Source organism: Astyanax mexicanus, chromosome 11 (assembly GCF_023375975.1).
Source record: "Astyanax mexicanus isolate ESR-SI-001 chromosome 11, AstMex3_surface, whole genome shotgun sequence".
NCBI lineage: Eukaryota > Metazoa > Chordata > Actinopteri > Characiformes > Acestrorhamphidae > Astyanax > Astyanax mexicanus.
This window is the reverse complement of record NC_064418.1, coordinates 2,809,029-2,827,373: the sequence shown is the minus strand read 5'-3', so window position 1 is coordinate 2,827,373 and position 18,345 is coordinate 2,809,029. Positions and strand designations below refer to the sequence as shown.

The window sequence follows — 18,345 nt, the reverse complement described above, 5'->3', positions numbered from 1 at the left end:
CAGCAGTGCTTCAGTGCTGCCCACCTCCATTCTCCCAGCCACATTCCAAAGAGACACAGACACACGAACACTTGCAGGAGTATAAATGTGGACAGCTGCGTAGGGCGCTCACACAGGCTATGCTGTAGCCAGCATGTTGACTCAACACAGAAGTGTAAACCAGCCTTAAAGCTACACAATTCACCTAAATCAGATTAAAATGCTTCTATACTTCAGACTTCTTCTGAGGCATAGTTTAACAACTACTTTAACAACCACTCCACCCAGTTTTCCACTCCGTTCATATCCCTAAAGTGCATTTCTGCTCTTTGCTGCTATAAATCATTCTGGATTAAATCACTGGATGAAACGTGACCACGTTAAACTGTGCAAAGACACCTGATTCACTGGTAAGTCAGCATTTCTGACAACTTACACTGTGCTTTTATTTACGTACACAAACAAAACCAATGGCAAAAGCAGGTAGTAGTAGTAGTATTGAGCCACAAACACTGTTCGTATGATCATTCAGCTTATTCTGCTCATTTAAGTCACATGAGCTGGTTTCACCTCTGTTCCACCTCTATTCCACTAAACACAAATCCCTGGTTTGTTTGTTCAAATCTAAAAATAAAACTAGACAGCAAAACTTGGAAATGTGAGTTATATTTTCCAGACAGGCAGTAGAATTACATGTTTGTAAGGAAAACTCTCATCTATCTCAAGTTCTCCACACATATTACACATATATTATTTTACATAGGGGTTATCAAGAGTGAATAATCACATAAATACCTGTGTGTACTGAACACAGATATATATACACACACACAACAACAGACTTTCCACAGAAAGTCAAATCAGCCCTCAGGTCATTATGAATCATTAGCCACTTCTTAGCTGGGAGTCTACAAACCTGCTCTCCGGTAATAGCAGGTCACCGCCGCCCGGGAGTCACCCGTAACACACCAACAGAGTTCTACAGAGTTCACAGTGTAATCTACTGGGTCTCTTCTCGAGAAAGGTTCTCGGGGTCTGCATGCCCGTCATAAAGGCTTCAGCTATTACCTGCAAGAGCTCCACTTCAAGCAGCAGGCGGACTGTAAAGACGCAACAGCCTAGATCACATCAAACATCTACTTCCTTATGATTTTCATCCCGTTCAGCAAACATCATATAATCAACTCCCAGTCGCTCACAACATCTGACCCCATAATTACAGAAAATGAGGGGAAATTGTGCACAGCAGCAGGAGGAAAAGAGAAGGATGAAGTACTACTGTAAAAGGAGGTGTTTCTTATGGATGGCATAGATACTGGAGACAAGAAAAAGAGAGAAAAATTAAAAGAGAAAGAAAGAGAGAGAGAAAGAGGGAGGGAGAAATTGTGTTTGCAGGTCACATTCCTTGAGTCAGCAGCACGCGATCAAAGTTCAGTCAGCCTGACACTAAAATAAATTCAGCAAGAACACTCAGTAGCAAGAGGAAAACAGAGGAAAACATTACTCAGTTTTTTTGCATTTCTATGTGTGTGTGATTGTCTGTGTGTATGTGTGTGTGTGTGTGTGTGTCATAAGGTTAATGATAGATGGATCTAAAGCAGGCAGGGCATCACTTTACGGTTTGGGTGTTAGGGTTTGGGTGTCATGTCTGTTAATGGCTTTACGACACAGTTATTACACAGTTACAGCAAGGACACAAACAACGTGACTCACTGTGGTCTACTTTTGAGGTGATATATTGTCTCTACATGTACTGGAATTATTCATTGTATATGTTTACCACAGTAAGTTCTGACCCTGCAATGTGATTGGCTGAGAGGTGTTCATGAGTGCCGTTATCAGCCGGTAATGCACTGTAACCAAAGCTCTCTATGTATAAGCTAGCAACAATGCAGCGCTTACAAACCAAACAACAATGATCTTACACACAGAAAATATACAGTACATGCCATTAAGGTAAATACAGCAATTTCACAAGGCTGCACCATCCTGAAACCTTATTCCACTGAGTTAGCATGGAATTGTGGGAATTGTTGTGTAGTTTAGGAGTATTGCAATGGTAGCCTTGTTTGTCTCCCTGTCCTTCTTTCTCCTTGTATCCACACTTTTTAAGTTCTGATCCAATTCTAATATAAACTACCAATTTAGACACACATTTCCATAAAGGTAAAGCATGAATATTAAACATTGTCATTTATTTACACATTAAACATATTTGAAAGTTCATTTACTGTTGGTGCTTATAAGTAATAATAATAATTTAAAAAAAAAAGTCATCATTGGAGAGCAAAAAAAATATACAGAAATACACCACATTTAAATGCATTCCAATGAAGCTTATAAAACAGATTACACCTGGACACTAAATGCTCTAAAACAGGCTGGAAACACAACAGTTTTCACTAAGGATAGTAACTGGTCATTATGTATAATGAAAATGAGCTACTTTTCTGTAATTTCTTTAGCTTTTGGGTAGTCTTCTGACTCACATTCATCACATTACTGAATAGCTACATCAGGCTACACAGATTACTCTGACGTAGCGCACAGTGCAAATAAGAAAATACTGGCTGAAGCTCTGCTGACAACAGTTGTCTGAGCTTAAACTCAGCACGTTTTCTTAATATTTGATTAAATATCCTGATCATGTAATGAGTTACTACAGAAAATCTAATGCTTAATGGTCGTTTAATGTGTCAGAAATTGTCTGCAAATGTCTGCAGTCTACAGATTACAAATACATCACTGTAGGAGGTCTCTAGGAATGTTTTCAACACCAGTAGAGATGGTTGCATTTTAAATAAAAAAAACAACCACATTTATAAAGCAAAGCACTCAGCACTCAGCATTCAGTCAGCAAATGCAGGTTCCCTGCACAAAAAATGACTTTAAACGTCATCAAATTCTTGAATTCCACAATGCATTGGAAAATGTAACCACTCTGAATTCAGCACTACTGGGACGCCAGCAATTAACACTAGCTTCAATGCACATGTGGGACGTGATGCAAGATGAATGACCAGTGTGATAAGTGAGTGAGAAACAGAGAGAGAGGGAAGGAGAGGTTCAGAGTAGAGTTAGAGTTAGGGAATTGACCAGTTTTCCATACAGGCGCTGTCATAAACTGTCAAATAAAAGACAAACTCGGACAGGCTCATCCACCCTCTTTTGTTATTCTAACTCTTTACTCTATGAGAAACGCTCATGTTGTGACTTGACCTGCTCAGACCGAAGTAAATTAGGTTTGCAAAGGGCGGGTTCAACACAGAGGGGACTTGGAGGCAGTGTCCTACTTACAGACCAGAGCACTGAAGACCCCAAGCACAGCAATAAAATACTCAGTGTAAATCTATACACAAGCTAAGAGCCCCTTTTACACACTCATCATCCTGCTCACACTTATGTCTGGACTAAAGGAATTTTCAAGACTAAGTATAATGCTAGTAAGTCTGGCACTTACAGAGGCAGTTTCCCAGACAGGAATTAAGCGTGGCCTTGGATTTCACAACATTTTCAGAACTAGGACAAAATCTCTGTCCAGTAATCCATTCATTAGCTTACACTCTAGCAAAGACAAACCACAAACCATATTTATTATATCATCATATTACAAATGTGCACACTTTTTAAGCATGCATCTGTAAAAACAACAGGGCTGTTTACACAACCTGTATTGCTCTTTCTAATATGTGCTTGATGTTACATGTTGCTGATATAAATTCGGTTTTGTTTACTCAGCTTAATAGAGTTCCTATCAATCTACAGAATTCATTAAACACAAACTACGCGTCAAGCAACACAAATCCACCACTACACAAACCGTCAATTACCCAAACTCAACCTAAAGAGGATGTCTTGGTGTAGTTAAACTGAAACCTTATCCGGTTTATCTACATTGTAAAAACTAAAAAATACTTTTTAGCTGGTTCACACTTTTTGGATAAATTACAAAAAAAAAAAAATAAAAAATAAAAAGGACATCATCACCCATTCAACATCAGAATAAAAAAAGAAGAACAATCATCATTCTACAAATCAAACAAGATCAAGTGCATGAGGATGCAGCGCATGTAGGTGAGGACAACAGGATGTAGCAAAGTTCTATAATGCACTCACTAAACTGCAGAGTGAAACCAAAACTAACCAGACCAAATAAAAAACAGTAACTACACAAAAACACAAGAACCTTGGTCTACTCTAGACGTTCAGGTATGATTATGCCCTATAACCTGAAACACAGTGCCTTCAACAAAGGACTGAGCAATAATTCAATATTAATATGTATTAAAATACAATAACAGTGAACATTTTAAAACAGAGTTCCAATCCTTAGATTTAATCTATATTATTAACACCCATCACTGATGTCCATTACAGGGTGCACTATATTAACTAAAAATATATTTTTAACATGTACAAAAGCTTGGCGTTCTTGACAGTTTAAGTGTATCTAGCATTGGAATTAAGAACTATAATGTGATACATTAGGTCTGAATAATAATGGAAAAAATATTGCAATGTTTTGCTGTTATGTAATATACATTGCAATAATAAAGAACAGTTTTTTTAAGTTAAGTTCAGCATGTGGTAATAATGCATTTGGTGTAACAAAGATTCAAGTAAAAACTTTAGGAATATATAATATGGTGTATCTGGTAGAAATGTCAAGGAAAAATGGGAACACTGGGTTGACTGCGGTGAATTTTGGGGTCTGGGGTTAGTTATATTATTTTTGGTTGACTAGCTGGACTTCAGCTGGGTTTTTAGCAGGGTAGCAATTTGCAAATATGGAAAATAACAGTACACTGCTAGCTAACCTAATTAATTAACTAATACTAGTTAAGCTATATAGCTATAATACTACTACTAACAGTTGGCTCACCAGTGGTCACTTTATATTCACCTTGAAGAGGCAAAATCTTCAAGAAAGCCTTAGTTTATCTCCAAACCAAACACAGACTAGCTAACCTAGTCTTGCAAAAGTAAAATAGCTCTACAGTGTCAATCAGTGAACATTTCATCCAGAAAAAAAGAAAAAACACACGAGTGACATTATTTACCACTTATGGCAATCGTTATATTGTAACTAAACTACTGTTCTCATTGAATAAAAAAACAATTTTGATTTAATGCTAAACAATCGCGACACGTTGCCTTGCTTACAGTATAACTTTACCATTAAATCGCGATATTCAGATTCGTATCCCCGGTGTCGTGATGTGCCAAGCTTTTGCCAACACACAGCTATTCAATAGCCAGCTATTGAAGGATATCTTGGTTAAATAACAGTGAACTGCTAACTGTTAACTACCTAAGCTAGCTAACACTGATTAACCTAGCTAACTTTAGCTATAACGTTATTATTAAGGGTAAGTTAGCTAGCTAGCTAACAGCCAGTTAACCAACTAAGTTAGCTAGCTAGCTAACCCTTCCACATCTGTCTCGCCAGTGGCCACTTTAAATCCACCTTGAGCAGGGTAAACAAAATATCTCTACAGTGTCAATCAGTGAACATTTCATCCAGAAACACACAAGTAAGTTAACATTATTTACCTATTCTATCAGTTGTTAGATCATAACTACGGTTCTGATTGGATAAAAAGCTATCAGAATCGTAGCCCCTGTATCGTGATGTGTATGGTATTGCCAAGCTCTTGCCAACACACAGACCTAGTAAACAGCAGCTACCGTTAGCTAACCTAACCCAGCTATTGAAGGATATCGTAATTTAATAACAGTAACGTTAAGTTACACTGCTAACTATCTAAACTAGCTAACGCTGACTAACCTAGCTAACGCTAACGTTAGCTAAAAAGCTAGTTAGCAACAATATTACTATTGAGGGTTAGTTAGCTAGCTAGCTAACCGTCCCACATCTGTCTCTCCAGTGGCCGCTTTACATACACCTTGACGAGGGTTAAAGAAATAGCTCTACAGTGTCAATAAGTGAACATTTTATCCAGAAAAAAAGAAAACACACGACTGACGTTATTTGCTTCTATAGAGTAGCTATAGATACATTTTTTCCCAAACTCTTAACGTTACCGCAGACCTGCAGCAGGATAACGTTAACGTTAACTAACCGAACTAAACACTAAACAACAAGTCTCTCCAGGGTCAGACCTGCACCCAGCCCACAGACCTGCAGCAGCAGCACCCAGCGTTAACACGCCCCAGGGCTAAACTCACCTCACAGACTGAGTGCTGTTCCCCGGCTAACTCCTCCCGCGTCCCCCGCTCGCTCTTCCTCCGCTGGATGGTGGAGGTGCGGTGGGTGATGTCCCGGGAATAGAAAGCGCTAAAGCTAGCGGGCAGCCCAGCAGCCGAACTGGGTCACAGCTCCACTGTCCGCCCGGCACGGGTCACCACAGCGGGCACGCACACATCCACCGGAGGCCCGCCGGAACTCCGACACACCGCGGGCCGTGTTCTCTCCCCCGTGTTTCTGCAGCGGACGGGCTGTCCTCCACCATCAAATCCGAGCCTTCTCACTCTCCCGATCCGCAGCCATCTTCTCCTCTCAGGCACACACCCACACGCAGGGGACGCGCTGACGTCTTAAAGCGCGAGACTCAGAAAACACCGAGCCGCAGGAACACACACCGCCTCCTAGCGGAGGACAACACACACATATATAACACACACACACACATATAACATAAACATATAACACACACACACACACACACATAAATATATAATACACACACTTATATATTCACGTATCACACACACCACATCGTAGTGGAGGATGACACATATACATATATTATAAACACATACATATAACACACACATAGATACACACACATACACATATATGTAATACACAAACACACACACATGACACACAAACACACACACACACACTGCAATACATAATACCAACATAACACAAGCATACACACACTGACATATATAACACAAACACACATATAGCACACACAAATATAACACACACACACACACATACACTGACACCCTGCAACACATAATACACACACACATATATATGTAATACACAAACACGCAACACATACACACACACACATATAAACAATGACATATGTAACACAAACAAACATATAACAAATAGACAAATAAAACACACACGCACACTGCAATAAATAATACACACAAAACACACCCACATATATAACGCACACACATACAAACTGACATATATAGCACAAACACACACAGACAAATATAAGGGAGGCTGTTACTGGTAATAATCAAGTCATTTTGTTACATAGAGCTACTCTTGTAACTTTTACATTTAAAATGAAAAAAAATATGCCGTGTATAAATGTGCACAAGGTAACTTTAAAATACATTTTATTATCAAGCATAGTGTCTGCGTTGACCTAATTGCAAAAGTAAGATATGAAATTAAAAACATTACAAAAACTACTTAGAACACTGAAAACTAAGCATTTGTTACTTGTCCCCTCTCTCTTATCATACATTTTACCATGAAATATTATTAAAATCCTTCAGATAAGTATTTATTTTGCATTGTGCATTGTTGTGTGAATGCAAATAAAAAAAATCATATTAATTCATAATATATAAGTTAAAATACACATTTTAGTTGTGTCTCTGTTTTCACTTAGCTATTTTTCATGTTTTTGGTAATTTTATGTAATTCTAATTCAAAATAAAGTAAAATTAATTAATATAAAAGAAAAGTTTTGTTATCCTTGGGTGTGTGTGCAATTAACCCCACCTATAGAGGAAGTTGCAAACATTACCCAGACATTGTACTTGGGGCTAGCGGGATAAAATCAGGTTAATGATCCGTACAGCTGATACAGACACTGGCATTCACACATACAGCTCCTCTGAGTAATATTCAGGAAGAGTTCTGGGTTACACTCTCAGGAAAAAATGGTACTGTACAGGTACATTTTGCTCATCAAAGTAGCACAAAAAGTGCTGATGTCCCCTCAAAAGTACAACCTGATCCTTCAGGTCCAAATGTGTACCTTACAATGAGGTGAAAACAACTGCAAAGTCATACAGTACATCACAAGATGATCAGGGATTGGACCCAAGCACACGGCGGGTAATAAATGTACACACATATGAGAGTATACATCAGTTTTTTGTATATTATTGGCTGCTTATATGATGAAGTAGAGACAGTGAGTGCGTTCACCTCTGTGAGGGATTGTTTCAAGCAGGGCTTTTAAACAATAACCTTGTCAGTGCTGGGCAAACCCTATAGCACTGCAACACGCACACACACATACATGTAACACACATACATACACACACAGCAATACAAAATACACACACAACACATAACTAAAACACACACATAATATACATACATAAACCATACACATATATAACATACAAACAACACACACACACACACACATGCACACAAACAAGTTTATTTTAATTGATAGATTAAGGTATAATTGAGTACAGTTTCTCTTTATACAGTATTCTCTGTATATTCTAACATGACTAAAGAATCCAAAATAACAGAAAAAGACACCTTTTTATTGTAGATACATTTTTAAAATTTGACATTATGTATGTAGAGTGCAGAAATGAGTGTGTGGCTTTCAGACAGAGGAGAAGTGTATGATGGGTTGCTAAGATCACCTGAGCTGATTTGATTACCTCTCAGGAGGTTTGTTCTGTCCTCACTGCCGCAGGAACCGTACGCTGAGTCAGTGTGAGGAACCTGAGGGACTCCTGGGGAGCTGATGCTGTGGCAACCAGCATCACCTGTGCTGCCCAGGTGAGGCTTATGAGGCCAAACAAGGCAGAGAATGTTGAGCTTACAGCTGAACGAAAACACACACACACACACACACACTGACAGAATTGCAGATGGGAGGATGGCAGTTCATATGTGAGAAGATGTTCTGGGAATATGTTGGAGTTATGTTGTAGGAGATGCTGGGATCATGCTCAGTAAGATCCTGGACCTGGACTGACTGATTTTAATACAACAATATATGAAATAATGAGTCGCTGGAATAATCTTCTTAACTGGCAGCGCATGCAGAAGAATGATGCACAAGAACCAGCGCAGGAGAACAAAGCAGGCCAGGCAGCGGAGACGAAGAAAGAGGAGAAGAAAAAATTTAAGTAAGTGTAAGAAAATAATATGCCATTGTTTTAATATTAACTTAAAAAGGTTTCCATTTCTTACTTCTGTAACTTTTGTATTTATTTCTGCTTTTGTTAGAACCTAACTCTAACCCCAAACCTTAACCATTAACCATGAACCAACCTTAAAACCTTACCTTAACCCTAATCGTGACCTGTACTTTAGGTCTAACCCTAAACCTTACCCTAAAATGTTGATATTAGAGTTTGAGATATTAGAGTTATGTGTAGAGTTACATTCCATAGAGCAGGGGTTGGCAATTAAGTTTGGCCACAGGCCAGTTATTTTCCAATATTTTCCAATTACACACAAAAAAAATCTGTTTTGGAAAATGAAGTGTAATGGGATGGATTGCAGACTAGTAGCTCTCCAGCCCAGAGGGTTGTTGAACCCAATTGCAGAACTGTTGATCCCAAGCAGGTAAACGCAAAAAAAAGAAAAAAAGTAAAAAGGTAAGCACACCGCTCCTCACGCGGGATCGAACCCGTGTCATCAGGGTTGCGGTCCAATACACTACCGCTGCCCCGCCTAGTGAATTGGGACACAGTGGGGAAAAAACGTCCTCATAAGGAGATAGGGAGCCCAAGAATGGGACTAAAGTCTAAATCCGAGCACGACAGAGAGACAGGGGAGGGATGCAAACAAAAGCTCTCCAGAGAAGCATGTTATTAACTGTTTTTTTTTTTTCATTATTGTTTCATATCGTTTAATTATTTTTTGCAATAGACCCCTGCAATAGAGAATCATTCTCAACTCAGAGTTCAGTTGCAATCTATGATGCATCTATAATGGACCATTCAGGTAAAGAAATGGCAATATTTTTGCGATTTTGTGATGCCTCTGTTGGGTTTATACAGACCACATATTTGAATAATAGTTCAGCAAATCGAATTTGAAGTCAGTTAGGCAAAACACGAAAAGTGTCTATACTGTGGTGCCATTGATTGTGGAGGGGAAGCTCCTGGTATGCTCAGCAGCCTTCTTTTTTTATTTGGGTTATTTTAGGGTGGTTTATGTTAATTCTTGGTATTGTTCTTATGGTACTTCCAATAGCAGAATGTCTTTCACCCTCCTGAGTTTGGGGTGGAGGGTGGATAAGAATCTGCTCATTTGCAGATATTTTTAATGGTATTTCTAACTTAACTAAAGTATGGCTCAGCCTCATTCTTCCACACCCAGTAATGCTACAATACTGGGCCCAGTTTTACAAAAGCATCTTAGAATTAAGAACATCTTTACATAGAAAAAGAGAGAAAGAGAGAGAGAGAGAGAGAGAGAGAGAGAGAGCGAGAAAGAGAGAGACTGCTAAGAAGCTTGTAAAAACCCTGTCAGTCTGTCTGCTCTGGACTCTGAACTATTTAAAGACTCCAATTCCCAGCATGCACTCATACCAGACTTCCCTGACTCTGCTAATCATGTAGAACTACAGTGTTCCCGCTCTCCCAGTAACTGATTGCTTTCACCTGGCCTGTCTTGTATAAATACCCCTCTGTTTGCTCTGTTCCTTGTTGATCAGTAGTTGTTTTCCTTTTTTACCGACTTACATTTTTCCATTCTTTTTAAAAATATGTAATAGTATCATCAAAAACTCATATTCAACCTTTTTCTTCCTTTCTCTCTCAGCTTTAAGGAATGGTCGATTGATCCCTCTGGAGATTTTTATTATACTTGGCTGCAGGTCATGATCTTTCCTGTTGTCTACAATTGGTTTACCATCATCCTAAGGTAAAAGATAATGATTCATAAAGGTATCTACATCAAAGATGCTCTGATGTAGAAACTGTAGTGCACTCTAAAAAACAGAGGTACGATATGAGTACTTTTTTGTACTCGAAGGTACACTCTTTATAATTGTACCCTCAAAGGTACAATATTGGTCTTTACAGGGTCAGATTTGTTCCCTCTGAAGTACAAAGTAATTTCTAACAGCAATAAGTACAGATTTGTACCATTTAACCAGCCAAAGGGTACATTCAGTATTCTGTATCACTGTACTAATAAACAATATATATTTACATTGCACATTTTTTATTTGAAAGCCAGACAATTTTGTATCATCAAGTTTTTGAGCCATATTTAGTTGATGATAATGTTTATAATCTTTATGATCTTTACTGCCACAAAAACCATGGGTACAAAAAAGGACTTTCACTGAAAGGTACTTTTTTGTGCCTCAATATAAGGTACAGCCCCAGCGACAAGCTTTGTACTCTTTTAAGTACAAATCTGTACTTATATTTCTTAGAGTGTGAAAATGAATTACAGAATCATCAGATATCAATTTGAAATATATCAGTCAAATCTAAACTGATACCAGTATGATTCCAATATTAGTGTGCATCCCTGGCAAATCTTAATTGTAATCTCTGTAATTATATCTAAACTGTTTCTTTATTGCTGTAAAGGGCCTGCTTTGATGATGTTGAGAAAACATACCTGGCAGTTTGGCTCACTTTAGACTACGTTTGTGATCTGGTCTACGTGGGAGATATTTTCATGAAAGTCCATACTGGTAAGTGTTTCAGTGCCAAAATATGTTTTATAGAATATTAATATTACTAATATACTAATATTATATATAGACACATTTTAAAAAGAGTAGAGCTATGTCTTCTTAAAGAGTTTCTCTGTATGTTTCACTGAAAATCTCTGCAGGGTTTTTAGTTAAAGTTTAATAAGATCCAGTCTGAGTATCATAATGTCTCACTTTTTATATAGTGAAGTAGCCAATTAGTAAAATTAACATTTTATGCAGACAATAATCGAATGTTAGATTAAATTACAAAAACGTTTACAATTTAATATATTTCAACTATATTTGTTCTTACTATTATATAAACAACTAAAATGCTAAATACATGTTGTTCTCATTTTAAAAAATGTAGTAAAATAAAAAAATATGCTTTGGATAAAATGTGCATTCTTGTAATGGTGCCTAATAATCACCATGATCTCAGAACATATGTGACAAACCAGTACAAAACTGCCCATGGGAAAAATGAACATGTACAAGTTCATTCTTGTTTTTAAAACTTAAATTCTGGAGTAGCCTACATTTCTACTTTTTTACTGAACTACTTTTTTCTCAGACTCAATGATGCACACAAAAAAATCAGCCTTTTCTGGCTGCTGCGCTTACGCAGATCTCCACATTCTCCAAGTTGCATTGTAGTTTCTTCTTTTTATCTGGCTTTTTATGTCAAATAGAAGTACTGTTAAAGTAAATGTCACCTTTCTGTGGGATGTATAGCTAACATTATTATATTATAAGTGCTGAACATGCTGACAGATTGGGTTGATGTTTTGATCTGTACTGTTCTCTTTTGTTCTGTTCCACAGGGTTTCTGGAGCAGGGTATTCTGGTTGTGGATCAGGCCCGTCTGAAAAAGCGGTACCTACATTCCTCTCGTTTCCTGTGGGATCTGGCCTCTCTGCTGCCCACGGACCTGCTGTACCTGCACCTGGGCGTCCACACACCCCTGCTGAGGGTAAACCGCTTGCTTCGGACGCCCCGCCTCTCAGAGGCGTTGGACCGTATGGAGACTCGCACGGCCTACCCCAACATCTTCCGTATCGCCAAACTGATGATCCTCATTTTCATCCTCATCCACTGGAACGCGTGCGTCTACTTCGCGCTCTCCAGCTTCATCGGGTTTGGGACGGACTCCTGGGTCTACCCCAATCTAACCGACCCCGAGTTCGCCTCCATGAGGCGTCAGTACTTCTACTCCTTCTGGTTCTCCACTTTAATTCTCACTACAGTGGGGGACACTCCTGACCCTCAGCGCGAGGAGGAGTACCTGTTCATGATCGCTGACCTGCTGATCGCAGTGCTGGTGTTCGCCTCGGTTGTGGGGAACGTGAGTAACGTGATCATGAACCTGCGGAACCGAGACAACGTGTTCTTCCCTAATCACGAGCTGGTGAAGGGCTACCTGCGCAACCGGAGGATCAGCAAAGTGCTGCAGAACCGTGTGAACGACTGGTACCAACATCTACACATTAACAAGTGCGTCTTCTGTTCTAATTCCTAAATTCATTAGTTTATTCTTCATTAGGTTTTTATTTGTCACAAGAGTTGGGTGGCATCCACATTTTTTATAACCTTATATTGCCTCAAAATATAAAATACTACCTCATCATATATAAAGGAGTAGCATAATAAAATGCAAACAAAGTGCAGATGGTTCTGCATTTGCATAACTTGAGTATAATCATACAAAAAATATCAATTTGTTATTTTTTTCTACTACTGTTTTATGTTACAGTCCCCCTTTTTAATCAATCAGTTATTCAATAAATCAGTTAATCAATCAATCAATCAATGCTATGATTATAATTGATTTTATTATTTTTATTTTTTATTTTTAACTGTTTTTTTTAATGGTTTGTTTTAGCTGTCCTTTTACCTTCCTTTAATTTTTTTTTCTTGTTTTATTGGTATTAGTTATTGCTTATTATTTTTTTACTCATTTATATACGTCAAATCAATGAATCAATGAATCAATCAATCAATCAATCAATCAATCAACCTTTATTTAAATTCAGAGTACATTGAGGGGTGGCCCCCATTTACAATGTAACGGAGCCAATGCATAAGGAAGGCATTGTCAAAGACAAGGAATAAAAAAAGACCCAACATTATAATAAAATATAGCAGATATTTTAAAATAAGGTCTAAAACAAATAAAATAAGAATTTAGTGGGATCATAAAATCATAGGTAAGAAAATCAAAGGTAATAAAAAATGTAAAGAATGCAATAACAGGTCAATAAAAAAACAGATCAAAAAACTACTAGGAAAGTAAATAAACGAGTAACAATAATAGAACTAACAATTAAAACAATAAAAGAAGAAAAACAAATATAAGAAGGACAGCTTTAACAGACTAAAATTAAATGAAAAGTTAATCAAAAATTAAATAAAACTAAAAACTACTAAAAAAAAAGGGCTATGAGAATCACTGGCAAGGTGGCATCACAAGCAACCAAAGAAACTCTCTAATTTGAATATTTTCCTTGTTAAAAATGACTAAAACCTCTAGTTATATTGCTATAATTTTAATTAATGTATAATTTCAGTCTTTTATGGCCACTTTCTTCATAACAAGCATAAAGAAACTGCTTTACTCTTATCTTAACATTGTTTTTGGTGCTGGAGTGTTTTGATAAGACTGATCTCTGTACTGTAACAGAAAGATCACGAGGGAGAATGAGATCCTCCAGCAGCTCCCAGTAACTCTGCAGACGGCCATCGCTGTCAGTGTGCATCTCCCCACCCTCTCCAAGGTCACCATCTTCCAGAACTGTGAGAGCAGCCTGCTGGAGGAGCTGGTGCTGAAACTCACACCGCAGGTCAGAGAGCAGCAGTCAGAAGTGATCAGAAGTTTGTGGGTAACGTCAGGTTAACGTTTATTATAATGCATCTGCTCTGCTTTCTGTATACTGTAGGTGTACAGCCCTGGAGAGTACGTGTGCAGGAAGGGAGATGTGGGACATGAGATGTACATCATTAAAGAAGGAAAGCTGGCTGTGGTGGCAGATGATGGTGTCACGCAGTTTGCTGTGTTGGGAGATGGGAACTTTTTCGGAGAGATTAGCATCCTGAACATTAAAGGTAAGATGAACTGTGTGAAATTCTGGGGACACAATTAATGTACTAAAAACAGGCTATAATACCCAGCTCAGATACGGCTGTTTAATATTAATATTTGACATTTCATTCAATGTTTTTTTCTTTATATAATTAAGGTCCAATCGCCACCAAAAAGCTTTGATTAGCTTTGATTGCGGCTTCATGCCTTAATTGTGGCATAGTTTCAATAAGCTTCTGGAATGTCACAAGATTAATTTTAATGCAGTGTTGCTTAATTATTAATTCTTCACCAAAATCTTACATAATTCCACCAATCACATGGTTACATATGAATTAGGGCTGTCAAGATTTGACACCAAGTTTGACCCCAAGTTCTGCCGTAATCAGTTTAATCTGGTATACATAACCGTTTAAAAGTGCAGTGATTGATTTACAGCATTCTTAGTTTAAGCACCTTCACACTACACAAATATACGCAGTAAAACACAGAATCTTCTCACTATATTTACTTTCTTGCTCCCACGCCAGACAGCTCTGTTCAATCAGAGGAGATGATGTGCTTGCTTGGTTTATTGGTGCACATTTTGGTGCATTTATGTTCACAAACTCATCAACTCATCTGATCTGGATCATAAAAACTTTCACAGCTACAGGTGTGAAAACGCGCTTTTACTCAGTTCTTTAATTCAGTTCTAGTTTAGAAACCCTTACAAACAAGCTGAGATGTTTATAGTAAAGTATAATGCAGTTAAGTATTCCAGCGCCCCACATTTTTTTTATCTCCCCTCAAACATACAAGTATATATTAATATTTTAGTATGTAATAAATATGTAGTTTTTCTCATTTTTGTTTTGTCTCTATATTTATCTATTTTAAAATTCCTCTTTGGGTGTAATCTGGACATAGAAAATTTCGTTCCGCCTCATGCATCACATGTGATGCGAAATGAAATTAAAATCTCCTTGAATTCTTATTAAACTGAATTATTAGCATAATTATCAATGTTAAACATCACCCAACTGACCCCAAACTACTGTACCATTTTCTAGGCAACAAATCAGGCAACCGCCGCACAGCCAACATCCGCAGCATCGGCCACTCCGACCTGTTCAGTCTGTCTAAAGAGGACCTGACCGACACGCTGTCCGAGTTTCCAGCCGCCAAGCAGCTGCTGGAGGAGAAGGGCCGGCAGATCCTCACCAAGATGGGCATGCTGGAGAAGACAGATGAATGTGAGGTGGAGAAGGAGAAGACCGAGGATAAGGTGGAGCGTCTGGAGGGAAGCCTGGAGACGCTGCAGACCAAACTGGCGCGGCTGATGGCCGAACTGGAGTCCACGGCCCGGAAGATGATGAGACGCGTGGAGCAGCTGGAGCTGCAGACGGAGGGCTGGGAGGGGATAGTGGCTGAGGGAGCGTGGAGCGAAACGGAGGAGGAGGGAGAGAGAGAGAGGGAGGTAGGGGACGGAGAGGGAGAAAAAGAAGAGGAGCCGGATGGAGAGAGGGGCGAGGGGGACGGAGGAGAAGAAGAAGAGGAAACAAGCAAGGATATAAAAGAGAAAGAGTGAAGAAAGAAAAACAGGACATTGTTTTATATAAGCTTAAACTACTTATTATTTGAAATAGTTTCATTAACTGCTTGAATTTCTGCACCAGGAGTAAAGGCATACAGTTACCCAAAAGCAGTGTGCAAGACTGGTGGAGGAGAACATAATGCCAAGGTGCATAAAACCTGTGATTAAAAACCAGGCTTATTCCACCAAATATTGATTTCTGGACTTTTCTTTGCATTATTTTAGCTATTTAATTTCTCATTTTCTGCAAATAAATGCTCTAAATGGCTCTATTTTATTTGAAACAATGTTCATTTTACTCAAACATCTACCTATAAATAGCAAAATCAGAGCAACTGATTCAAAAACTGAAGTGGTCTCTTAATTTTTTCCAGAACTATTACCTTTTCTTGTTGTAGCTCTTCCAAATAAAACTTATCTTCTACAACTCTGAATCTAATAACACCTAGATAATATAGAACAATCGTTAAAAAAGTAAGTATACAAAAACTATGTTATAAGATGGTCATTTTTAATTTATAACTACTAGAGAGCTTATCTGAGAAAAAATAAACTTCTATAATTCACCCATCATACTACTTTGGAGGTTCTGTTCCATGTCAAAAAACTAAAAATAGTAAAAAACAAATGCATTTTTCATACTCCAGGTGTTCAATGTACAATTGTATATTTTTTATCTGCAGATGTGTGTACTGTCGGTCAAGCTCAATGGCTCTTTTAAATAATTCTTATTAGGACAGGCTCCATATAATTGTAAACTTCACTTTTTTAAAAGCTAAATTCCATGTTTTTTATTGGTCAGATTGAAATGGTCAGGCTCAAGTTTCAATTTCAAACCTGCTATATGAATAAATCAAGAATCAGGGATCAGAGACACTTTATACTACAGTATTTTATAGCAGCTGTGCATCATCCTGATCTGAACACTAGGTGGCAGCAAATATTTTCCTATAGTTTTTTAAATGTATTACTGAATTGTTAAAAGCTGTGAAATTGTTTAAGAGAGTCATATTAAATGACCGTGATTAATAATACACCGATCTGCAATGTAATTGTTGTTTTGTATTGTATTTAAAAGCCATAATATTAATACATTTTTGAATGGTTGTGAATATTAGTGCATTATTAGCAAAATAGGTGCAGTAACAGTGATTGGACACTAGAGGACAGCACACATTGCGTTCATATCTGTTAAACAGATCACATATACAGCTCTGGAAAAAAGACACCACTTAAAAATGATGAGTTTCTTTGATTTTACCAAATTGAAAACTTCTGTAATATAATCAAGAGGAAGATGGATGATCACAAGCCATCAAACCACCAAACTGAACTGCTTGAATTTTTCTGGTGGAGGAGAACATGATGCCAAGATGCCTGAAAACTGTGAAAAACCAAGGTTACTCCACCAAATATTGATTTTCTCTGTTAAAACTTTATGAATATAAACTTGTTTTCTTTGCATTATTTGAGGTCTGAAAGCTCTGCATCTTTTTTGCTTTTTGTTTTTTGCAATAAATGGTATTTGGGAGAAATGTTGTCTGTAGTTTATAGAATAAAACAACAATGTTCATTTTACTCAAACATATACCTATAAATAGCAAAATCAGAAAAAAACGTTAAAAATAGCACATTTATTATGTATTTAAGTACATATTTTAATTTTAAAAAGTATTTTCTTTTCCATGTTAAGTATACTTTAAAAAATATAGCTAATATACTTTTCTTTTACAAGTGAAATCAATATGTTACTTTATAGAGTCTATTATTGAGTAAAATTTAGGAAGTTTTTGTATATAGTTGATTTCTGTGTTTTTTATCTGGTATTTAGTCTCAGAACAGAACGTTGCAGCCCTGCAGCCACGCAAACTGGTGTCAAGAACCTGTCAGACAGTTCACTGTCCATCAGATGATGGACTCATCCATCTGTATCAGTTGAAGCTTCTCCCCCTGAGGGAAGCTGAGCGACTGCATGGTGTTGAATCTCCTGGAGAAATCAGAGAACCTGATCCTCACAGTTCTGTCTGTTGTGTCTCAGTGGGTTTATGTTTTGACCAGCTGGT

At 37.8% G+C, this 18,345-nt stretch overlaps 2 protein-coding genes across 2 annotated transcripts in view; one reads left to right on the top strand and one right to left on the bottom strand.

The window, feature by feature from the left end:
- The window catches only part of fhip1b (FHF complex subunit HOOK interacting protein 1B), a 38,147-nt gene extending 31,612 nt beyond the window's left edge, over positions 1-6,535 (bottom strand). Inside the window, exon 1 of the mRNA XM_049484978.1 lies at positions 6,165-6,535. The gene's annotated coding sequence lies outside the window, so the exon portion shown is untranslated. The remainder of the gene's footprint in view (positions 1-6,164) is intronic.
- Positions 6,536-8,715: 2,180 nt separating this feature from the next.
- cnga4 (cyclic nucleotide gated channel subunit alpha 4) lies at positions 8,716-16,472 on the top strand. The gene is made up of 7 exons (XM_007227743.3): positions 8,716-9,090; positions 10,736-10,837; positions 11,518-11,624; positions 12,452-13,121; positions 14,308-14,467; positions 14,564-14,729; positions 15,759-16,472. Exons 1-7 carry the CDS (start codon positions 8,966-8,968, stop codon positions 16,274-16,276), a joined length of 1,848 nt encoding a protein of 615 aa, XP_007227805.2. The 5' UTR covers positions 8,716-8,965; the 3' UTR covers positions 16,277-16,472.
- The last annotated feature ends 1,873 nt before the right edge of the window (positions 16,473-18,345 follow it).